Source organism: Astyanax mexicanus, chromosome 1 (genome assembly GCF_023375975.1).
Source record: "Astyanax mexicanus isolate ESR-SI-001 chromosome 1, AstMex3_surface, whole genome shotgun sequence".
In the NCBI taxonomy this organism is placed as follows: Eukaryota; Metazoa; Chordata; class Actinopteri; order Characiformes; family Acestrorhamphidae; genus Astyanax; species Astyanax mexicanus.
The window spans coordinates 63,895,981-63,921,141 of record NC_064408.1 but is presented as its reverse complement, the minus strand read 5'-3'; the positions used below and the strand labels follow the sequence as shown (position 1 = coordinate 63,921,141).

The 25,161-nt window shown below is 38.8% G+C and overlaps 2 protein-coding genes across 5 annotated transcripts in view; one reads left to right on the top strand and one right to left on the bottom strand.

Annotated features, from left to right (window-relative positions):
* Positions 1-896: 896 nt before the first annotated feature.
* On the bottom strand, positions 897-21,051 carry cep135 (centrosomal protein 135). 3 transcript variants are annotated; one of them, XM_007259516.4, is made up of 26 exons: positions 20,645-21,051; positions 19,496-19,629; positions 19,226-19,416; positions 18,911-19,078; positions 18,651-18,795; positions 18,455-18,539; positions 17,922-18,050; positions 16,780-16,995; positions 16,522-16,587; positions 15,744-15,894; positions 14,674-14,906; positions 13,951-14,106; positions 12,270-12,413; positions 12,080-12,157; positions 11,747-11,898; positions 11,487-11,602; positions 10,116-10,270; positions 8,750-8,805; positions 8,477-8,645; positions 8,035-8,145; positions 7,518-7,703; positions 5,896-6,105; positions 4,173-4,375; positions 2,713-2,817; positions 2,449-2,612; positions 897-1,621 (listed from the first exon to the last, which is right to left on the bottom strand). In XM_007259516.4, exons 2-25 carry the CDS (start codon positions 19,606-19,608, stop codon positions 2,453-2,455), a joined length of 3,498 nt encoding a protein of 1,165 aa, XP_007259578.3. In that variant the 5' UTR covers positions 19,609-19,629; positions 20,645-21,051; the 3' UTR covers positions 897-1,621; positions 2,449-2,452. The 3 variants fall into 3 exon arrangements, with proteins under 3 accessions (XP_007259578.3, XP_049337758.1, XP_007259577.3); XM_049481801.1 differs by having other exon boundaries at positions 897-1,618; XM_007259515.4 differs by having other exon boundaries at positions 2,457-2,612.
* Positions 21,052-23,925: 2,874 nt separating this feature from the next.
* Positions 23,926-25,161, top strand: part of cracd (capping protein inhibiting regulator of actin dynamics) — a 46,394-nt gene continuing 45,158 nt past the window's right edge. For both annotated transcript variants that reach the window (XM_022664548.2, XM_049481716.1), the window contains exon 1: positions 23,926-24,076. The gene's annotated coding sequence lies outside the window, so the exon portion shown is untranslated. The remainder of the gene's footprint in view (positions 24,077-25,161) is intronic.

The following is a 25,161-nucleotide window of genomic DNA, read 5'->3' as shown; positions in this document are numbered from 1 at the left end:
AATCGGGACACCACTAACCCTTGGCGTGCACATCACACTTTTCAGATTTTTTTAATTAAAATTTTGAAAACCATGTATAATTTTTGTTCTTCACAATTATGTGCTACTTTTGTGGGTCTATCACTTAAAATCTCAATAAAATACATTTGTGTTTGTAGTTGTAAGGTGACAAAATGCAAAAAAGTTCAAGGGGTATGATTACTTTTGCAAGCCACTGTAAGCTGCTTCTGGATGCACTGAATTTCAGCATAAACAGCACAAAATGTTTATTAGCATTAATTCAGAACTCACTTGACATATGTTAATGATCAGGAAGCGTTTGAATTAACTTGTGTGTTTAGCGCTACTTAGTAAAGTAAATAGACTCTATATAGTGTAATACTAATAAGGGAGTAGGACGCCATTCCAGTCACACCTAATTTAGTAATAAAAGCAGGACATTAAAGTAATGTACCAGTGGCTGAATATCAAAAAGCACTTATTATACACCCCTAACAGACTACAGGTCAGTAAAATCTGCCTTTTCAGAAATGCTGAAACAGTTGACTGGTAACGATAAAAAGAATCCAGCAGACAAATCTAAAACAGAATTGCTTGCCAAAGACCTTGTTAGAAATGAAGGTGTTGCTTGCCAGATTAACAACCCTGACCCTCCTCTGCAGCAGTCTAGCAGCATTTAAAGTCTCTAAAATAGTTACTGATGGTGGCAATTTTATTGTAATAATTATAACAAGTGCAGAATGGGTTCTGGGTTCCTTATTTTTTCAAAGCCACAACACCAAAAATATCCCATTTTACCTGTTAGAGTGTTTTAAGTAGTGCTCTTAAGTAATGTTAGTTTTAATAAACAACTTAGTGTTTTGTGTACAAATGATCACTATTCATAATTCAATAAGTATGATGATTGTAAACTAGGTGTATGTTTATTCAAATGAATAAGTTAACAATTCAAGTAAACACAAAATGTTTCACATCAGAACATTAGTAACAGGTTTGTATGTTTAGAGCAGGAAGTTCTCAGCCCTGAGAATATAATTATCTACATAATTATGGCCATATCCCAGTTTAGTCACTTTCACAGCCATTAAAAAGCTAATCATATCTAAAAAAAAATGACATTTCATATAAAAAAATACTGCAATTAAAAAAAATGGCACTGGAGATAAAATGCTACACATAGTACAAAACGCAAAATGTTTTCAAAAGTACATAAGTATCAACATAAAAATATTCACATCCAAAACCTCCTTCATACAGTTATTAAGAAAGATCACAGAATGGGCTTTTCAGTTTGGCTGTGAAGACGTGATACAATTTGTGGAAAGCAGAAAAACAATGTAGATAAAATGAGACAGACTTGGATTTTGTAAAGGTGTAGAGGAGAGGCTACCTTAAGATATAGAACACAGAAATAATTTAATTATTATATTGCATATTTAAGACAAAAACAATTTGAATCACAAACAAACACAAAACACACAAAAATAAAATAGGTTATCATACAGGAAAATACAAGTACTTTATTTAACTTTATGTATTCAAGATATCAGGGACTGCCAACTGTAGGCTTTCCACTTTAGAGAGTTCTTCATGTCTCCTCTAGTCCTTAAAGCTCACACTTCTGAAACAAAGCAGAGACATTTTAAAGAATTTTGGGCTGCAGCACCTGAATACTATAGTTCTGTAAAAATCAGACACATTTTGATTTAATGTATTATTGGCCTGTAGTCTGCTGCTTACCCTGGCTGACACTGCTGGAGCAGCATTAGCATTAGTCGCTAACTGCTCCAAGCGATAGCTCTTACACTGTTTAGAAGTGAGTATATCGGCCTGTAACCTGCATGTTTACCGCAATAAAGCAAGCTACATTAAAAAATAAATCGCTAGCTAACATAACCCTGGTTTAGTGGAAATCTGCAAATCTAAGTTTACTGTAAATAAACAGAAGCACTTTACTCACACAAATAAATAGTTTTCAGGAGAGAAATCTGTGTAGATTTACATCCAGCGCACTCATTTGACTTTGAATTACAGTTTTGTTTACTTTGCTTAGTTTTACAGGTCTCACTCCCCAGCGCCCCCCCCCCCCCCCGCTGCTATTTGTTCCTACTACTAGTTACTAGTTTTGCATGATGCGCCTTATAGTGCAAAAAAATACGATACAAGTCAACAAGCTTTTAACCTTAAACAAATATACAAGTCACACACAAATACACAACAAAACGCTGCAATATCTTGATGAACATGAGAAAAACGCATGTTACCAAACCAATATGAATCTGAAATGATAGAGTATTTTCATTTTGTACTGTGACACAGTCCTATTTCTTGGGGTCTCTAAGCAACTAAGCACTTAAACTATTTTAAGTTAACTGTTTCAGCCATATAATAAGTTACATTAACCAGAATAGCCAATGCTATAAAATTTAAATATGAATAAATACATACAGACTCACTTTTCTGAAGATCTGTCTATTGAGCGCTCTGGCGTGCGCAGAATAGAGTGGTCAGGGGAGAGAGGGCGGGGACTGAGAGAGGCACTGAGAGGTGATGAGCTGCGGAGCGAAGAGAAAGAGATACCCTGTCTGCGCATCTCCTGAACCGCCCTCTCCCTGAAAGAAAGAGAAAGAGAAGAAATGGGGAAAAGTGAGCACTAACTGATATTAAGCCGCGGCAGAGAACATTTCGCTCTCGAGGATCCGTATGACTCACCTCTCAAAGCGCTCAGTTGTCAGCTGCCTCTTCAGCACATCCATTTCGGTCTGGAGCTGAGAGACTTTCCCACGCAGCTGAGAAACCTCTCTAGCATGTCCTGCCCTGAAAAAGCACAAACACACACCTTCATCTAGAAACTCTTCAGAACCTCACACTAACAATCACAGTTGCAAAATTAAAGCAGATATTCAGCAGTTGTCAGATTAAATTGTGGAACCTTTTGAAATGAGCTGAATTTCTGCATTGCTTACTAATAAATAAATGTTTGGTCATTATTCTAGTAACACAAAAACATGTTTTCATGTTTGTATTAAGCACTTTGAGTAAACAAATATACAATGTGAGGGGTAGGAACAGTAAGTGACATCCATGGTCATGTATTCTCCAAGAACTAACCGGCAAAAGATGTTTTTTTGTAAGTTAAAATTGTGTGTGTTAAAAACACACAAAGTGTGTTGATTCATTCAACTTTCAGTAAATGTGATTTAGAGGGTTATGAAGCTGAAAAAGAGGAGAAAAGAATTTCTCAAAACCTGGATGTACATTAATCCATGGTTGTACAAACTGTCTAAACTGGAGAAAATTAAAAACTGTTGCTGCTCTCTCCAGGAGTGAGTTTTCTGTTTAGATCATTCCAAGAGTACAACAGGAAATCACACGAGGTGAGATTTAAAGAAGAACTCTGGTGAAAAAACTCAGCATAGCCTGCCTCCTGCTATTTGGTGTCTATGTATATACATGTCCACATGCTTGGACAAACTGTTAAAATTACTCTCTGAACCCTTTTTATCATGTTTTACTACACCAAAAGTGTAGTACAAAGTTTTAAATGGCCAAGTCAGATTCCTGGCCTTAACCCTAACAACATGCAGTGACATGAACTTTATGAGGGCTAATTACCTAAAAGACGGATACAGTGAGGAATTTCCCAAAAAATTCTCCCCAAATCTTATTTTTATCTGTTTTATGGGAGTGACTGGTGCTGATTTTAGATAACTAAATTAAAGTAATTAAATAAGTCATTAAATTAAAGGATGAACTTTTTTATCCTGCACAGTAGATGTTAAACATGGGTGTTACTAGTTTACTTACTTTGTGTTTATCTATAATTGTAAAACATCAGAGCACATTATAATAGTGGTCAATGCAAATAAATGGGTTCACTTTATCTTTAAAACAAGTTAATTCCAAGTCAATTCCAAGTGCTCAATTTCACTGGAGAAAGAAAGTAAAAGTTTACATTATATGTTACTACTTTATACTTTATGTTTCATTATAAATTTTATAGAATGAGAAACATAATAAAATATGAGAACATACTTGCATTTATTGAGTGTAATTTAATGTAATAAGAAATAGATATTTCAAGTTATTTTATGAAAAATCAGGATATAAATTTTTCGTCATATTGCACAGTCCTATCCTCACTCATGTTTACAATTGTTCCTGCCACTTACGTTTTACTATCAGCAAGGGCCAAGCGGTCTTTGAGTACTTTCAGCTCTGATTCCCTCTCACTGGCATTGAGGTGACTCTGGAACTCTTTTTGCCGGTTGGTGGAGAGCAGTGTCTCCAGGTTTCGCACCGTCACCTTTTCGCTGGCCAGCTGCTTCTTTAAAAGCTCTGTTTCTGAGCGCACATCCTCCAGCTCACCAGTTACCTGAAGTAAACAGAGATAAAAAGACGAAGTTTGGCTTTCTTTAGTAAAGTTCTTCTATATACACACTTCTAGATATACTTCTAGATATTGTCGCTGTCCTATGAAAAACACTTTTAGTTCACTACAAAATTTATACAGACAAATTGTCCCTTACACTGTGCCAAAATTTCTTATGAAGAGACCAATAGAAACTCTTCAAAATGACCTGAAATCAAGTCTTTTTACATTGACTTCCATTGAAAGTTTAGAAGGTTTTTTCTCTTTCCTGTAAAGATGCTGTTTTGGAGATAAGTGTTTTTCATTGGACAGCAACGATATACTTCTTTATATACTTCTATATATACACTTCTGTGGCAAGTCATTGCATAGTCTACAGTGTAGTTTGCACAAGTGTTTATACTACTCCGTGCACGTGTCCACGTCTCTGTGTCGCTCTGCAGTTCAAATGTGTGTGTGTGTGTGTGTGTGTGTGGGCAGCTCAGCAGACCAATCACAGCTCCTGCTGTCCATGACACGCAGTTACATTTACATACATATGGTGTGGGGTCCCCGAATACATGTAGGGTATTCATAAGCTACAGTGTAGGTTTGAAGCAAAAGTATATAAGCCTACCACATTTTTCACACTATAAGGTGCACTGTCAATAAACGTCTATTTTCTGGTCTATTTTCATACATAAGGCGCACCGGATTCAGCAAACCTGTAAAGCTAAGCTAAGTTCAGTCAACAAAACTGTAACTCTTAAAAAAAAAACATTAAAGACGAGTCAGACAAGTCAAGCAAGCGCTAGATGTAAATCTAAACAGATTTCTCTCTTGAAAACTCTTTATTTGGGTGAGTAAAGTATTTCTGTTTAATTACAGTAAGCTTAGATTTCCATATTTCCAATAAAGCTGGAACATTAGCATTAGCGTCTTATATTAGTTAGATATTAGTTAGCGGTCTGTCCCACGTAGCTTGTTTTAATGGAGCAAATGTGCAGACTACAGTCCGATATACTCACCTCTGAACAGCAAAAGAGCTAGCCCTGTGGTTAGCGGCTAATGGTAATGCTGATCCAGCAGTGCTTGCTGGGGTTAGCAGCAGGCAACAGGCCAATAATACTTACCTCTGAACTGCCAAAGAGCTAGCGTTTCGCAGGGTTAGCAGCTAATGCTAATGCTGCTGGAGAACTAAACGAAAACTCCTGTATAACGCTGTACTTCAGCAGTGTGGCTTTACTGCTTCTTACAACCTGACTGGTAAAATTCATATATAAGGTGCACCATATTTAAAGGCTCTATGACGATTTTTGGGTGCACCCTATAGTGCTGAATATACGGTAAATTGGCCTTTAGGCTGTGCAGTGTGGGGTATTGGAGAGGCCACTAGTTTGCTTCAATTGTTTATCCAGAAAGGGGATAAAACTGCATAAATGTTTGTCCTCTGCTCTTGTGGGATAAGCTGGTATTGAGCTGTCGAGGTTTGCTGTTTCTTAGCAAACACTACAGTAAACATTGAGTGTGTGTGTCTCTCTCACCCTCTCTAGCTCCATGCTCTTGGCGGTGAGCTGCCGTGCTGTCAGCTCTTTGCTGGAGTCCAGTTTGACACAGAGCTCTCGTACGGAGGAAAGATCAGCTAAAACTGTGACTTTCTCTGCCCGTGCTTTCTGCAGTTCCTCTTCCAGTCGAGACATTGTGCGTGCCAGCGTGGATATCTGAGCCTCGTACGCCTGCAGAGCATTCATGTGCTATACACACACACACAAAAGAAGAGAGAACGGTCAATATTCCGTCTGGTAATACAACAATAAATTATTATGGTGTTTTCCAGCACATGTTAATACTATATCTAGCATACATATCACATTTAATAATCCTGGACGGTAGATATAGACACTTTAGGACTCGTTAGATTATTGAGAAAGGGTAATACATTAAACATTTGAGTGAAAAGAAGAATTATACTATCTAATCATGGCCGTGTTCTTCCAGGAGTCATGTGGTTACCTATCAGGTGTAATTACAGACCCTGTTTCCACCTGATCACCTATTGTGGATTGCATCCTGTTAAGATTTAAGCCTTTTTTGCCATTTACACTCTAATCAAATGCATCTCCAATTAGTCAGACTGAAATCGGACTGCATTGGTTGTTACAGAGCAGGTGCTCTGGCTGTATTGGTAGTTAAAAGGTATCTGGGCGCGACATTTATTTTGCTACAACTTGGCTCAAATCCAAACCATTTGCTGAAACCGTTTGAGTGATCAGCTTTGAATCCACTTTAAATGAGTCTTGTTCCCAGTATCCTTTAAATGAGTCATGAATTTGTTTCCATATAAACAGCGTCTTGCAAAAGTATTCAAATTTTCTATTTTTCACCTTACAACCACAAACTTGTATGTATTTTATGTGTGATTCATGTGTTATTTTATTGTGATTATACATAGCACTTTGCATTTAGGCCAAAAAGTTCAACTTTAGTCTCATCTGACCACAGCATCTTCTACCTCATTTTTGCAGTTTGCCACAAGCCATGTAGGTAACACAGCAAACGGGTCTTTCTTATTTCTTTCTTTCACCAATGGTTTTCTTCTTCCCACTCTTCCATAAAGGCCTGATATGTGGAGTGCACAACTCTTGTGGACAGGTTCTCCTGCCATGGCCTTTTGGCAGCTTTTCTGACCAGTGCTCTCTTTGCTCGATCTGTCAGTTTCGATGGACGGCCATATTTGGCAGGTTTGCAGTTGTAGAACAGTTTTCATTTTTAGAGAACAGATTTGAAAAGTGCTCCTTGGGATGCTCAAAGCTTGGGATGTGGTTTTATAACCTAACCCTGCCTTTAACTTCTCCACACGTTTATATCTGACCTGTCTGGTGAGTTCCTTGGTTTTCATGATGCAGTTTGTTCCCTAGTGTTCTCTAACAAACCACCAAGGCTTTTACAGAATAAACCATACAAACCATAATTTTAGTTCCACTTCACAATTATATGCTACTTTGTGTTGGTCTATCATTTAAAATAATATACATTTAGGAATGTTAATGTAAGGTGACAAAATGTGAAATACTTTTCAAGTCACTGTGTAATCCTGATATTTAAGAGACACAAAGTGGGCAGGTGTAAACAGGGTCTTAGCTTATCTGTCTTTCCCCATTTATACCTCCTGTATCTCTTGGTCCTGCAGTGAAACTCTCTCTCTGAGGTGTCTGCGCTCGGTGTCGGATGAGAGAAGCTCTAGTTTGATGGAGTTGTTGAGACCTTCAGCTTGCTGCAACTTAAGCTCACGCTCTTCTACATCTGAGTGTGCCATGCGGAAGCGCTCCAACATCTCTCTGTTCTCCTGCTCCTGTAACAGAACCAAACATCCGAAATATTTACATTTAACCAGTGCAGGTTCTGAAACACTATTCCTTATAATGAAATATCACGGCCATGTTTTATTTGTTTTATTATTTACTAGCAATAGAAAAAAACATTTAGCCCTGGATAACACCACATGTTTTTATTGTTAAACAATAAATCTAGCATAATTTAAGAGACTTAAGCAGCAGAATCCAAGTCAATAAAGTATTTATTAAAAGATGACCCGCTCATAAGCAACCATTTAGACACACTATACAAATTCCTGAACAATTCTGCCAAATCCTTCATAGAGGAACAAACTGTAATATCATTACCTTAGCCGCCATCATTTTTTCTATCTTGGCTACTTCAGAGATGTAGGAGTGAACCCTCATTTTTAGCTCGTCCCTCTCTCTGAGGGCCTCTTCCATTTCTGCATGCACTGCCTGCAAACAGCAGTACAGATATAAACAGGCCTGTTTACACAGGATGAGAGGAATGGTGTGGAGCTAAATTCTTCACAAAAAGCAAGACCCCAGGAAGCTGTGATGATTTTTTTTATATGTCACATATAGGATAATACATCCCATGCAATGTTTAGACATACTGAAAAAAGAAGAGAAGTTGTTAGAATGGAGAGTGAGAGACAGTAACCTTATAATTTTGTTCTCTAGCGTGTCTATTTGACTTGTGTAGACTGTTAATTACCGATGGCTCACCAACAAAGACACAGCTAAATCATCTGCACACATTAACTGTGTGTGTGTGAGTGTGTACCTGGTTTTCTCTGGTCATGGTGGCGAGGTCATCCTGTAGTCTTCGGTTTTCTCTCAGTGCAATCTCTCGATCGCGGTTTACTGAAGACATCTCCTCCTGAGACTGGTCAAGCTGTCTGCGCAGACTAGCAATCTCCCGCTCTCGACTGCTCAGCACTCCCTTTAGCTGACTACAAAACACACACACACACACGATATTCCATGTTGATAGGCATGCAAGGAACTGCATTAGACATATACTATATGTAGTAATCAAAAAACTCCTAACACTCACTCTAAAGATTTCTCCATTTCTGTAATGGTGAGTCGGACCTCTGTCAGTGTCCTCTCCTGCAGAGAATGGGGGAGGGGGGAAAAAAGGGAAAAAAAAAAAAAAAAAAAACAATATGGGTGGGGAACTTTTTTTGATTCTTAGATGCATCTCTAGTCAGATGTGGATGATTCTGAATCGACAACATGCCAACATGTAGCTATGCATTTAGCTTAATGGGCTGCATTTTGACTTCCTAGTACGGTTGTACGGTTTCATTTTCTAAGGTACGCAAACTCACATTTCCCTCATATTCTCCCAAATTTGTCTGTGTGAGTGTGTTTGTGCCCGCTTGCACTGTTCGTGTTCAGCATGAACGCTAAACCAGCAAGCTACCCATCAAGCTATCAGCTACTTTCATCCCAACTGTTGAAACACTGACGCTGTGCTGAAGACTCTCAGGCACACACGCTCTCTCTCTCTCTCTTTCACTCACTCAGGTAGTTAGGCTAAAACATGGAGTTACAATTATTTTTGTTTATATTATCTATTAAAGCTCCCAGTTAAACTCAGTAGCTCAGTACTTTACAATATTCTTATTTAAAAAGCATCAAACCTGCCCTGAGACAAACAAAACATAATACTTTATTCATACACAGGTAAAACACAGATCAGCCACAACAATAAGACCAGCTCTGTATATACACTACACTTGTCAGCCATAACATTATAACCACCTTGTTGTTTTTACTTTCCTTGTAGCGGGCTTTAATATTATAATCTAATAATTCTAATATCTAATATTGAATTAAATTCCATTTTATTTCTATGGCGCTTTTAGCAACAAAAGTTGTCACAAAGCAGCATTACAAAGGAAACGGGTCAACACCTCTAGGATTAATACCATTATTCCTAGAATTTTGAAAATGTTTAACATTTGATAAATTGAAATAACTATGCTTTTTAAAAAAGTGAATAGAAATAGTGTCAAATGTGTGCTACATATCATTATGGATCATAACAGATACTGAAGAAAAAGAAATCCTGTATACAAGAAAAAGGTACAACAATAATAGCTTTATAATCACATTTTTAGGTGCCTAGAGATTCCCACCCCTAAAGAACATGGTAGACAATAACCTCAAACTAACCTCAATCCAACAATTTTCACTACGCTTTTTGTGCCAGTACACTGTAAGTATGCCATCTAATAATTTAAGGAGAACAAGCATTTAAAGAAAATTTCTTTATTTTGCTAAAAGCTTTTCATTATATCAATGGAAAAAATGTATTCTTAAAATTCTTTGGCTAAAATTTTTAACTATTTTGTTTATTGCAATTATTTATGCGACCATATAACATAAAAAAACAGCAACAGCAACAGGCTTACCTTAACTTGTAGTTGGTCCTGGAGCAATACCATGCTTTCGGTCTTCTGGTCCACTATTTCCTGCAGGGCGTCCTTCTCATGATCCAGTGATGCTATGGCACTGTGAAGCGCTGCTACCTCATCGTTCTGAGAGGAGCCATGTCTACTCAGTTCAGCTAGAGAGACCAAAAAAAAAAACACACAAAGTGCAATTTAAGGTGTGCTAATAAATTAGCAGCTTTAAACAGGACATTTTCCAGTACCTGAATTGTACTATAATATAAATAAACTATAATATAAGGACACTGTGTCTGTTTAGCTGTGAACTGTTTGCAATTTTGTGATTTAACATGACATATGAAATTGTTTCCCATCTTACATCAGAAGAGAAGACACCGGAGTATCAGAGTATATGTTCTCACTTTCTCATAAGCCCTGGTCCTGCTAGCATTATGTTGACACAAGCTTTTGAGCACAGGAATGGCTCTGTTTATGCATGGGTGCAAACTACTTAGTATAACTGGTATTTTCCTGGGTCAGTCCACTGCAATTTTGGCAAGAAAACCCGTTAAAAAAGGTCCAGTACAAACTATGTGATTCTGCAAGAGAACAAGCAAGGGTGTGTGTGTGGCACAGGACAGTGAGTGAGCAAGTAAGATATGGGAACTTACACAATTGTTATCATAACATTACACAATTATGATAATAATATTACACAATTATTATCGTAATAGGACCTGCCTGAAATTTGCAGCATTGAAAACTCTTGCACAAAAGCTACATTTTTAGTATTTTCAAAAGGCTGCCCTACAAGGTCTCCGAGATTAGTTTAGAATTGTTATTTTGCACCACGGTCTTTGAATAACGTTTGAATAATGTTTTTCTTGAATGAGTTTAAAACTTTGTAAATAATTCTGTGATGGAAACATGCAATTGCTACTTCTAAATGCATTCTTTGTCTGTTTTGTACTTTCATGTTGATTTTTTTTTATTTATTTTAAATGTCCTTATGTAAACATGTTGTTGTAATTTTCTGTAAATGGAAATGTTGTGTCATCTCATCCAGGTCTCCCTTAAAATAGAGATTTTAAATCTTAAGAGACCTGCTGGTTATAAACAGGTTAAATAAATAAATTGAAGCGAGAGACGTGAAATGAATGTGAGGTAAACGTTAGCAAATTAGTTCAAAAAAGGACTAATGTGAATAAAATTAGAAGTGTATCCAAGAGGACTGACGTATTTATAATTGAAAGTAACAGGCACTTACTTTTGTTACTTTTGTTTAGACAAGGTGAGTGGGATGCTGTGGAGCTGGATCCTTGTCAAGTAACACATTTATGATGAAACATCACATGCTATGTTTAAACACAATGAAAAAAAAAAGTAACCTACTGATTTTCTCCTCCAGCTTGTCGATTTGTTGATGAGCCACCTGTATTTCATTGGTCTTGACAGACAATCTGTGCTGAATTTCAGCGAGAGATTTTTCCATTTGCTCCTGCAGCAGCCTACATACACACACACAAAATTCTCCATTGGCCCAGGGAACATCTGCACAACACACTTCCTGCAACTCTATAAACTCCTATGGACTCCTAAATCAGCCCAAAATGCGAAGAAAAAACCTGAATACACAAATGGTCTCTCGGTACCTCAGTGCACTGTTCTCTGCCCTTTGCTGCACAGTCTCCTCTGCATTTTGTAGGAGAGCTGCTGAGCGGGCCTTCAGCTCCTCCTCAAAAGTCACACGGCTTTCTTTCAACACAGCCACCTGGGTGCGCAGGTCTGCCCGCTCTCTTTCCAGCTGAAGTTCATATACAAAAAAAAGACAGAAACTATGATAAAAACGCAACAATAATCAAAAGGCAACTTGCAGCAACTGCCATAATAGAAATAACACACAAAATCCCAGGTGTGCTAATGTTAGCCAGGGTAGAATAATATAGTCATGATAACGTTTGTTGCATCAGAGACAAGAACAGTACCGTTTGTACTGTGTTCTCTAGATCCAGTATTCTCATCTCCTCCTGCTCTCTGTCTGTCAGAGCTGAGGTCTGAGCCACCTGCACAAAACACATCAACACACACTTGCAATTTAGCCTGCGGAAAAGGTCGAATTGACATATATTTAACAGTGCTGTCTGGTTATAATGTTTCACACAAACACATGCAGACCTTAAGCCTCTCACGAAGAGCATCTCTTTCTGCAGTCACTTTGTGGAGTTCAGCATCTGTCTGCTCTCTCTCCTCTCTCCCTCTCTGCTGTCGCTCCGGAGAAAACATCAGTTCCCTACGAACACTCTTCAGCTCCTCCTGGGCCTAAATACACATATATACGCACACAAAGACACATACACACATTATATAAACTGTGTCTCCTTTTAACAGTTATTTTAGTCACTTTTAAACAACTTGACGTGATTAAAAACACGATGGATCTGAAAAGCTATGCTGAGTTCCAAATAGCGCAGCTGCATAGTGTCAATGGGAAAACACAGACTTGATCCAGGAGTCCCAAGAGCACAGTTGGCCGCACTCTATCTGAGTGGGTAGGATGTAGTGCTGGATGATTATGGCCTAAATAAAAATAATATTTGTTTTTTTTTCGTACAAAAAAAAACGATTTTTGATTATAAAGGATTTCGGGATTATTATCCCGAAAGATCAAATTACAGATGAAAAAGAAATGGTTCAGAACTAGGTTTATCAGCGCTAAACGAGTCACAGAAGAAACTTTGAAAGAGTTATTATTATTGTTTTCCACATTTAATTGTGGATCCTCACCGGAGAGCGATGATGCTGAAGTTTAGAAGTGGTAAGATGTATTTCTAGCTAAATATAAGCTTGATCCCACCGGGTATTTGTGTCGAAAGTGCTGGAACTTTTTTCTGTACAAGCTCAGTGCTCACACTAAATATTTAGAAAATATGTGCACGTTAGTCTGTGGGAGGTAAGATGGATAAACACTTCAGAAATGAGTAGCGTTTTCAGATATTTTAGATTAAAAAGATGTCTGTATGTAAGATCGCAATTACTTCATTTTGAAAATCGCATTAAAACTGTAATTCGAATTAATTGAATTAATCATGAAAATTGCCCAGCACTAGTAGGATGACCCTTCCTCTCCCTGCACCACTCTAGCTACGCAAGTAGTCATAACAGAATTACACTGTCTGGCCAAAAAAATGTTGCCACCATCTTTAGCTTTGATTGCAGCACGCATTCAATCCAGTGTTGCATTAATTTTTCACCAATATCTTGCAGCATTGATGATGGTAGAGTCTGACCTCTACACAAATTCTTCTCCAGCACATCCCAAAGATTCTCAATGAGGTTAAGATCTGGACTCTGTGGTGAACAATCCAGGTGTGAAAATGATGATCTCATGCTCCCTGAACCACTCTTCCCAATTCCAGTCCAATGAATCCTGACATTGTAATCTTGGAATATTCCCGTGCCATCAGGGAAGAAAAAATCCATTGATGGAATAACCTGGTCTATATTCAGTATATTCAGGTAGTCAGCTGACCTCATTCTTTCAGCACATACTGTTGATGAACCTAGACCTGACCAACTGCAGCAACGCCAGATCATTAATTTAAATCCAGGTGAAGACTTTTCTTTAGCCAGGCAGTGTAGCAGTTATCACTTTGTGCCAAGCATGTTCAGCTATCAAATTAGCAGTATGCTAGACAGAGGAAGCACATTCTCCCCTTTACGCTCCAAATACTGATAGCATTGTGAATCCTAACTAGTGGGCACAAATTGTAAATTACTGTAATAATTTTAGATGTGATGTTGGTCTGTTCCCACTGCTGTGTGGTACTGGTGAAGTGTGGTATCTCACATATCTCACCTGTTGATACTGTGCACTGAGTTGGTCTTTCTCAGCGGTTAGTAGTTTGACTTTAGTTTGGATGTCCTCCATGTGTTTCTCAAAGCCCAGAAGCATGGCTTGCAGCTCATCTCTTTCCCTGACAGTACGTGACAGTTCAGTGTCCGAACTGTCTCCCTGTACACAGAAAGTATGCAGGTTGGGTTAAGACTTTTGTATATATTGTATTGGTTTATTGAGAAAATAATTATTATTTTAATCTCATGCCACTGCATTTTATCAGACCTGCCAATTTTAAAATAATTGAGTACAAATCACACAGTAATAATAGTGTAGTGTGCTTAAGGCATGACAGACTAGGCCTTTTTTTTTACTGTATTATAATTCCTCAAGGTAGTTTTGATGCTTTTAAACATATAATATTGTAATTATATGTTGCTGAGATTAAGGGCGTTTTTACACCAGCAGTATTTGGTCTGGTTAAAATTAATTTTGGAGCGGTTTGCTGGTGATGGAAATGTGATCAGGTCTCAATCCGACCCTGCTATCAATTATATTCCTTTTATTTGAGCTTAACTGCTGATATGGTGCAGTTTAATCTGATATATTAGCCAGATAATGCTAATTATCACAGCTATGAACAAACGCTGTCTCTGCTCCATGATGTTTACACATGCCGTGTGTGCTGCATTCACTAATTACGAATAAAGTATGGATGTTTGTATGTTCTTCACAGGGTCTCACTCTGGTTTGAAAACTCCCTCTTCCTCTGGGACTCCTGCCCCTGGACGGACTTGGAATGGGACTTCTATCTGACCCCCCTCTTGTCTTGCGGTATCTCTCTGCCTCCTGTCTGTAGTGGTCTCTTTCATCCTCCAAACTCTTCACAAAAGCATCTAGTCGAGATGGGGAGCGCTCTTTGCCGCACATTCCATGTCGAACGCGCATCCGCTCCAACTCCAGAATCATTTCTTTATCTGTAACAAAAACAAAGAACACAACTTGGAGTATATCCACCGTCAACATCAGCCGGTCTCACATCCTCTCAGCACATCTAAAAAACGCATAATAGTGGGTGATTTGAAGCATTTAAAGGCAGAGGATGAAGGTGAAGTGGACAGGGCAGTAAGAAGTTAGAATTAGAAACTTTTATGCTACATACGATGCTGCCACCACTAACTGGTGCATCAAAATTCAGTAGTAGAAATACATTTTTAACCACTTGGGGCACACTAGCTAGGTTTAAACCAGCAATGATGTACTTTATTTTTCGCACTACATAAGGCACACTTAAATACTTTAATATTCCCCAAAATGCAGTGCAACTTTTAATCCAATGCATCTTATGTATGAGTTTTACCAGTCAGGTATTAAGGACCAGTAAAGCCACTCCGCTGAAGTGCAACATTACACAGTTGTTTCAGTTTAGTTCTCCAGCACCGGGGAGCTAGCTCTTTTGTCGTTCAGAGGGGAGTATATCACACTGTAGACTGACTGTTTACTGTGTTAAACAAGTCTTGTGGCATGAACAGCTAGCTAATATCCCCCTGGCTAATGCTCCAGTGTTAGCGCTGGAGAAATTAGAGAATCTAAGCTTACTGTAAATAAATGGAAGCGGAAACAGATTTACCTACACAAATAAACAGTTTTTAGGAGAGAAATCTTACCTAGACTGTGGCAGTTCTTTAAAAAATTAAGATAATAGATATTATTAAAATATAATATATAATATTATCTTTTGGTAACTGATGCTGTCATTTTGCAGTTACCATGCACACTCTACACAATCCACAAAGAAGAAAAAATTCAGTTACCAGCTTGTGTCATTTTCTCTACTTTCTCTTGAAGTCTCCTCTTTTCCTCCTCCAGGAAATTCAACAGTCCCTCCATTTTCTCGTTCTGCTCCTGCACCTCTGCCAGCTGATCCCTCACACGGTCCTTCTCGTGATCCTCTTCTGCCATCTCCTGGAACAGCCAATCACAGGGTTAAGACTCTACACAGATACCAATCAAATCACATCAAGCTATAAACAGCAAATCAGGTGGCAAGCCAATCAAAAAACAGGACTTTTCTAGCCACTGGTAGCAATCCTTGCCAAATGGGTTAAGCCATGTAATTCCCTACCAAAGGCAGCCTTGTACAGCCCTGTACTGCCAACATAGGGCAGTATATAAGCAGGGAGATTTTTACGGTCCATTGACATTTATTTTAGTCATTTACACTCAGTCTTTATTTATTTTCTTGGTCAAATTAGCCTTGTTTTAATACATGTAAGTAATCCTCAACCTCAATATTTGTATCCTTAACAAACACCAGATAAGGTGTTTGCTTTTATTAGGCTACATAAACACTGAGTAGCAGAAATGCTATGAACATTTTCTCTTAAAATCAAAAGAAATGCACCAGTAATGTCATTGAGGCCCAAACTTAAATATACACACACACATAAAAACTGAACCAAAAATTATGAGGCTTCAAAAAGTATCTGTACAGCTAGCATGCTATTCAGCAGCAGATGGCTAATTTCACAGCCCATTTCACATCACAGTGTCGTAGACAGCAGAAATCTATGGGAGTCCTGCAGTACATACCCTTCTTAATTTAGAGATAACCTCCTCCAGGTCTTCCATTTGCCTGTGTAGCCGCTGGATCTCTTTCTGTGGAGGGGCATTAAAAGTGTGAACGGCAACAACAAGTTTATTGAACTTTTAGTTTCCACTTGTTCCAACCTTTAGCAAAATCTTTTAGGATGAATCTTTACTAAAAGTGCCAAATAGTATGTCATAGTTATTTCATCCAATTTAATTTAATTTAAATTATGAATATGGTCCCCTTCTTTCTCTCCTCACCTTGGCCTCTTGGAGCTCCATGTCAGCCGTCTCCAGGACCTTCTCCTTGTCTTTCTCTAACTGCTGCGCTAGCTGGTCTATTTGAGTGAGTTCGTGACACAGCTCCTGGTTTCTGGCGCTGAGGTCAGCTACCTCACTTGAAACAGTATTCTTCCTCTGCTGCAGCCCCTCCACCTTCTGTTCCAGAGCTCTATTAGTCTCCTGCAGGTACTCAATCTGACAGAACAGGTTCCAGTGAGTAAGACATTAGGATGCGGTGAGAATCAATAATGTAATTTTCTAGAGGAAAAGGGCCTTATCAACTACTTCTAGGTCAGAAAGAATCGAATATCTTTAGTCCCAATATAACAGTAACATATTTTACTGACTATAAGGCGCACTATCAATGAACATCTATTTTCTGGTCTATTTTAATACATAAAGTGCACCGGATTATAAGGCACATTTCAAATAAGTCAAATAAGTGATGGATGTTAATCTACACAGATTTCTTTCTAGAAAACTGTTTATTTGTGTGAGTAAAGCGCTTCTGTTTCTTTATAGTAAGCTTAGATTTCCAGTATTTTAGCGGGGTTAGCAGCAGCACCGGCCACAGTTAGCTGCAGTGCTAGCCACGGTTAGCAACAGCACTAGCTGCGGTCAGCAGCAGCACTAACCACAGTTAATAGTGGCACTAGCCACGGTTAGCAGCAATTACCACTAGTAAATGCTGCCCGCCAGTGCTACACTGAGGAACCCTAAGTGTTGCGGTAACCCAGGGCTCTATCAGGTAGAGGTTTGTCCAACGTAGCTTGTTTTAAAACGATAAACATGCACACTACAGTCCAATATACTCACATCTGAATGGCAAAAGAACTAGCACTGCGGTTAGCGGTTAATGCTAATACTGCTTCAGCCTCGGTACTGGAGAAACTTTACTAAAACTTTATAACACTGTACTTCGGCGGAGTAGTTTTACTGCTCGCTAAATGCACTATAGATTTTTAGGAAAATTAAAGGATTTTAAGTGTGCCTTATAGTGCGAAAACTACGGTAGATAAATCAGATAAGAGAAAAAAATAATAAAGCACCTAGTTTTACATTGTGAGCGAACCATCAAGCTTAAATCTAAAAATATAAATTAATAGTATGCAGTCATTTACCTGTAGATTTAGATGAGCAATAAGCTTTTCATTACTGACGTTCTGAGCCTCCAGTGTGATGACATCATATGGTCGACCTCCATCCAGAGCCCGATTCAGACGCTCAATCTCTTTGTCTCGCTCCTCCACCTGCAAACATAAGAGTGTAATTTAACACTGTTTCAAAATCTGCTTTATGGTGCCACTGTTCTCAGTTTTTTTTATGCTATCCTTTAATGGTTTAATAAAGTGTAACAAAACCATGAATATTAACTAAAGCTTGCCCACAGCATTGGCAAGACAACTACAGACAATGAGCTGACAATAATTGGCTTTGTGTATAATATATTATATAATTAAAGAAGTAAATACACTTAAAATATATATTAATTTACTACATTTATTTTATTATGATGTTATACATCAGGTCAGTATCTAAATTTGTATATTAAAATCTCACAACTTAATTCAACAATATTGTCATAATGCTAAGGCCTTAGTATTAGTATTAATGTTAGTGGTTACTTTGGAAAGATGAGCACACAGACACAGACCTGTATGTTGAGATGTTTGATTCCTCCCTGGGCTCTCTCAAAATCCAGCCTTACAGTAGTCACCTTCTGCTGCAGTTCCTGAATTCTAAAACAAATCAATACATTTTACACATTTTATACTAAAAGTTTACGATTTTTGCACATATATGAAGGGATAAACAATATCATGATCATGATATTTCATGTCTAATTTTACCTGTCATCAGCCACCTGCAGAAGATCAGTGATGTATGGGTCATCAGGCTGTGCCACAGCTGGAGGGGTGGGGCCGAGGGAGGGTGGGAGTAGATCATCTATCTGCATTCGTTGACGTCGGAAAGGGATTGGCCTCTTCTTACCTCCTGTTAAATCAAATGGAATACTACAAAATCAAATAATCTGAAACAGTATCTACGGCAAAACAATGGTACTGCATATCAAACAGATCCTTTTAAATTTGACACACCGTCTCCCTACCTGGTGTCTGCACTACAGCCTGCATGTTTTTCTCCTGTAGCTGTTGGATGCGATCACTCTTTGCTTTGCTGTCTTTCTCCAGAGCACGAACCTTATGCACATACTGATTATTGAGGAACTTCAGATCTGACGTCTCATGGTCCAGTTTCCTGATATAAGCTTTCAGCTCTGATGAATACAGGAAATAAGTGTTTGGTATGTGTGCTTTGGGTTTGATTTAATATACAGAAAATATGGAAAAAATGTTTTTAGACCACCTTTGTACACCATTATAGGCCAAAGCATGGCCTTTTAAGTCCAAGTCCTTGAACATACCTCTAGTGGTACGATCCTTGTCTTCTCTTAGCTTTAGAAGTCCCAAGTGTAGCTCATTATTTTCCCGGACCAGCCGAGCATTCTCTGTCTTATATGGCTCCAACAGAGCATCAAGATTCTGGCTCTCCTTCTCTTTCTTCCCAGCTGATAGTTTGGCATTGCGTAGACTTTCAGTGGTGTGGACTAGATCACTTAAAAGACAGTTTTAATAGAGTTATACAACTTCATAAACAGAGTAGTAGATTGAATTACACAACTATAAAAACTTACCTGAACAGTTTTTCTACCAGGGGCAATGATTCAATGCCCAGCGGCTGCCTGTAACCCAGCTGATCCAACCGCTTCCGGAGATTAATAAATTTTCGCTCTGCATTAGTACCCATGGTCACAATATGGAGAAAGTCCTGTTGACGGGTTCAGTTTATTGTTAGCAACTTTAAGGTTTACACAGCTATGCTAGTTAACACTGGTTGAAAGCTACTTGGTCAAATAAAAAATCTGGTGGTTATGCATCCTCTTGCCTTAATAACAGTGTCAATTCTGTCAGAAATAGATTAAACCAGTATCTTTAACTTATTAGTTTGTTTTTGCTCACTTTTCTACCAATACTACTACTAGTAACTAATTGTTTCAACAAAGATGTTGCTTGTTTGCAGAAAGTCGTTTATAGCCACTTGGTTCAAACTAATGGAAATGTTTGGTCCTCATTTTAATAGACATCAGACTAATTAATTACAGTCTATTAAAGACTGGTGTAGGTTTCATAAAGTTACCCAAAGGAAGTGTGTAAGATTGGTGGAGGAGAACATGCAAAGATGCATGAAAACTGTGATTATAAACCAGGGTTATTCCATCAAATATTGATTTCTGAACTCTTAAAACTTTGTGAATATGAAATTGTTTTCTTTGCATTATTTGAGGTCTGAAAGTTCTGTATCTTTTTTATTATTTCAGCCATTTCTTATTTTCTGCAAATAAATTTGGGAGAAATGTTGTCCGTAGTTTATAGAATAAAACAACAATGTTCATTTTACTTATAGGTAACCATATCTATAAATAGCAAAAAGTAGAAAAAAACTGCTTCAGAAACTAAAGTGGTCTCTTATTTTTTTCCAGAGCTGTATCATCAAGAGCTGCTTATGCAGCTAAATATGTAGTTGGTTAGCTAAGCTAGGTTAGCTAACGCTAGCCATATGTGGGATTCAACAAGTGCACTGTCTCCTCACACTCACAGCCAAGGGGTTAACTTACAAAGTTACAGATACTAACGCTAGATTTATTTTAGCTGATATAACCCAGTGTTAGCTCGGTCTGCTGCGCGGCCTCAATAAAGGACAATAAGTTACATTTGATCTGTTAGTAGTTTGGTTAGTTAACGCTGGAGTAGCTAACTGATACATGTATTATGTAGTTACTTACCTATGGTGAACCCGATAACCCGCCCAGCTGTAGGTAGTTTATCTGGTTCTCTGTGTTTACGCCAGTCTTTAAAAGTGTCAGCAGGAGATCAGTACGGACCGCGGGCCGGTTAAACAGCCGGTCTGTCGCTACATTAATGTAAACATTAGCCCCTTAGCCCGGTGCTCTGTTCACAGGACAACACCCAACAACAACAACATAGCACAGCACAGCCAACCGTCCCTCTACACACAAATCACCAACCGACACAGAAATCACAGCGACCCTCTCAAAACCAGCACATTACACCGATCTGTAAATACTGTGTAGTTTTCTGATTATCCAGCTAATCTCTACGGTGGAGGCGGCGGTTTCCTCCTCCCCTCTCTGTAAAGCCTGTCCGTCTTCCGGCGGCGCTAAAGCTGTTCAAAAACGGCGCCGAAGAGATTCACCCACACAGAGACACTGAGGAGAAACAACGACACCTACTGATCAAACACACAAACACACACATACAGAGACAAACACACACACATACAGCTCTGGAAAAAAATTAAGAGACCGCTTTAGTTTCTGAATCAGTTTATCAGATTTTGCTATTTATAGGTATATGTTTGAGCATAATATTGTTGTTTTATTCTATAAACTACAGACAACATTCTCTCAAATTCCCCCAAAAATATAGTCATTTAGAGCATTTATTTGCAGAAAATGAGAAATGGAAATAACAAAATAACAAAAAAGATGCAGAGCTTTCATAGCTCAAATAATGCAAAGAAAAAAAGTTCATTTTCATAAAGTTCAGAAATTAATACTTGGTGGAATAACCCTGTTTTAATCACAGTTTTTATGCATCTTGGCATGTTCTCCTCCACCAGTCTTACACACTGCTTTTGGATAACTTCATACCACTCCAGGTGCAGAAATTCAAGCAGTTCAGCTTGGTTTGAAGGCTTGTGATCATCCATCTTCCTCTTGATTATATTCCAGAGGGTTTCAATTTGGTAAACTCATCATTTTTAGGTGTCCAGTGCTGTTTATTATACTTTTTTTTTCACATACAATATAAAAAAACAATAGGAAACAAAATATTCCAGAAAATTGTCCAAAAATAGTGACACACAGTTCAAACAGGGTTTACATTTCATATTTTTTCCATTTATGGATAAAGAAAACAGCACCTTTTCCAAATGTGCATACTACCAGTGATAGCTGAAATAGAGCAAAACTTTACCAGTTGTTTAGCTTTTGCTCTGCTTAATCCCCTAAGACCCGCATGTATTGCTACAATACATTACTTCAGGACCACATTTACGCTGGTATCTATCTATCTATCTATCTATCTATCTATCTATCTATCTATCTATCTATCTATCTATCTATCTATCTATCTATCTATAATACTCCTGCAATAATTAGCCCCTACCTGTGTGAGACACATATATTTTATGTATTTCTTTATTTATTTTCTACATTGTACATTAATATTAAAGACATAAAAACCATGAGGGACACATACAAACTTGCGTAAACAAAAAAAGTTGTTTGTCCTCAACAATCCCCTGACCTAATACCAGCTGAGATGGGTGATTTGATGATTTAGGATGAGTTGGAGTTTCCCAGATAACTTATCAGTGTGATGTGGGACCAGGAGGATGGGTTGTTGGTCTAGATGGAACCCCTATGAAGTGGGCTATAATAATGGGGGTTCCAATAACAACATGTTTAAAATAGTGGTGAAAGAAAATATTGATATATCAGTATTGTAATATTTTGTTTTGCATGACTGAATCTGTTTTTAATAATACATTAATAATAAATTCAAGAATTGCCATAATACATTATCTAGTGTATGTATAAAGATTGTTGTCAGACAGTGGTTTGTTTAGTGTTGTGTTTAACCCTTGACCTCTAGATAGAAGTGTTTTACTGTGTCATTAGATCCCACTGTTCTTATTGGTTAAAAAGTAACCTTTTTTTAAACCCAGATTAAAGAAAATTTTAGTGTGTTTTATACTATGGCAGCTTTATTTCTAATTTCCTATTTGAATAATTCGATTTAAAGAACACTTATCTAACTTATTAGGACTCCCCCAGCAATGCCCACAACACCAGGATACATGTAAAGTCAGCCACCATCTCTTTTCAGAGTGCAACCGATGCAGTATTACTGGGTAGCCATTGCACTCGGAGGAAAGTGCAGCAACTCGGCTAGAGAAAGATTGCCTTCTAGCCACCCAGAGAGAGCATTGATGGTGATGATACAACTTGCTTGCTCAAACTCCAGCTGCTGATGGCAAGCAGCATGATCTGAAATTCAAACCAACAATCCTTGGATCATAGTGGGAGCTCCTTAGTTTGCCGGACTAAAACAATCGCAATCTATTGCCCTTGATTACAGTATTGTGATATATTGTTTCGTTATATGTATCATATCACAATTACTTTTTGTCCATACATTTTTACAAACCCACTCAGAGCCCATGCCCACCTAGGACCCTACTTAGGCCATGTATGCCTAAATTATTTCCTCATGATGCTGCATCATGGTTACATTTGGTAAAACTTGATAATGACCTAGTACAAAGTGTGACTCATGATATGTGATAAAAATGTAATTTGCAATGGCATTTTTAATAGCTTTCCAATCTACGCTACCTTCACTAACCTAATTTCTATAATAAAGGGCTTGTTCCTGATTGTTAAGTGATGAGACTTTTACTATAATATAAAGTTTACTTCTTATTAATAAAGGCTATAAATATTGTGTGTATAAATATGATTTTTTAGGCTGCATTTTAGTCAGCAAAAAGCTAAGTCCAAACAGCTAGCTAGAAATGCTCTGCAAATTGTGGCTGTTAAAATGTTAACTTTTTTTTTAAATAAGGATTGTTTCTGATTGGTTCTGCTGCAGGACTGTATGATAAACTATCATCTTAATACACTGCTTATTTTTTGATCAGCCATAACAGCTGTCGTTTGTTTTTGTGTGTGTGTGTGTGTCTCTCCGGAAAAAAACTTGAAAAACATAGTTATTTTAGTAAGGTTTTGTTTTTGAAAACCTGGTGAAATTCCTCTTCACTGAGAAGCAGCTAGTGATGGAGTAACACAGACTGCATAATATAAGCAGTGTACTATTGTAGCTCTAGCTCAGACATTTTGACAGTATGGTCTCTCACTTAACACCATCATCACCTTCTCTTCCAGTCTTCCCGCCACACCCTCGCTAGGTCACGTGCAGCTGTGCAGCACGCGCAGTCCTCGCGCGCGCCGAGCACCCCAGAGCCTCGCGCAGCGGCAGCAGCATCAGCAACACACACGCACACGCACGCGCGCACGCACAAGCGCACGCACACAAAGAGGTCGGTGGGGCGCGCTGGACGCGAAGAGGAGCAGGACCGAGCGCTCGCTGCGGGACACGCGGGACAGCGGCTACACAGCGCGCGCGGGGAGGTAGGAGCTCTTTGTTGTCTTTTCCGTTCATTGACTGCCATTGTTTCAGCACGAGCACGGCTCGCGCTTCGTGCGCGCGACACTGACCTTGCCGCGAGCTCGCGCTTCTTTCACGGTGCCGTTCTCTTCACGTCGGAGGATCGTTTTCAATCATACTGTTACATTTTCCTGTGAAAACGCCACTGAGGACGTTGACATCATCCTTGCTGCTGCGCGTGCTGAGAGAAAACGCCTCGCGTTGCCCCCTCCCCACCCACCTCTCCCCATCCTCATCCTCCTCCACCACCTCCCACTCCCCTCCACCATCCCCATCACCACAGACATCCTCGCCTTCCACCCTTTAGCCAGGTCTGCACCGCGCCTGTCCTCTCATCCACGTCTCAGAGACGGTCAGGTGTCACGCTGAAACGTCCTGCCCGTCCTCGATTAGTCGATTATTCGATTCATCACTCGATTTGATTAATAGGATACGTACTGTATGTATCATCACGTTGCTAAAGCAGCGCGTCTCCTGCGTTGACTGGCCCCTGGGGTGATGAACTGGTGCTGGCAGACAAACAGTCAGACAGGCAGACCTACAGACAGTTAGGCAGACAGACTGTGCTCAGTTTGGCTGCAGCTTCTTTCTTTCATAAGGTGCAGACTAGCCCCCCTCTTCCCCCATCAGTCCAGCACCTTCTATTGTGCCAGCGGGACACCACAGATAGCAGACAGCTCCACCATTCACCATAAAACTGACACACACACACACACACACACACTCGTGTAGCACTGTGTTTAATGCACCAGCAGCACAAAGATCAGCAGTTCTCCTAACATCTACATACATAAACATACATCAAAATCTGCTCAGCTTTGTGAAGCACTATAGTGTGTAGGCCCTTTAGTGTGCACTGACTCTGGAGTGCAGAACTGGTGACACATATGACGTGTGTGTGTGTGTGTGTGTGTGTGTGTGTGTGTGTGTGTGCATAACTGGTCCACACAGTTGTAGCTGTTTTCACACACACTGATATAAAAATGGTGGCCCTAGACGAAGGTGCAGGCGCCGTCTGTGTTTGCTATTAGGTTCTGATTTCCTCCTA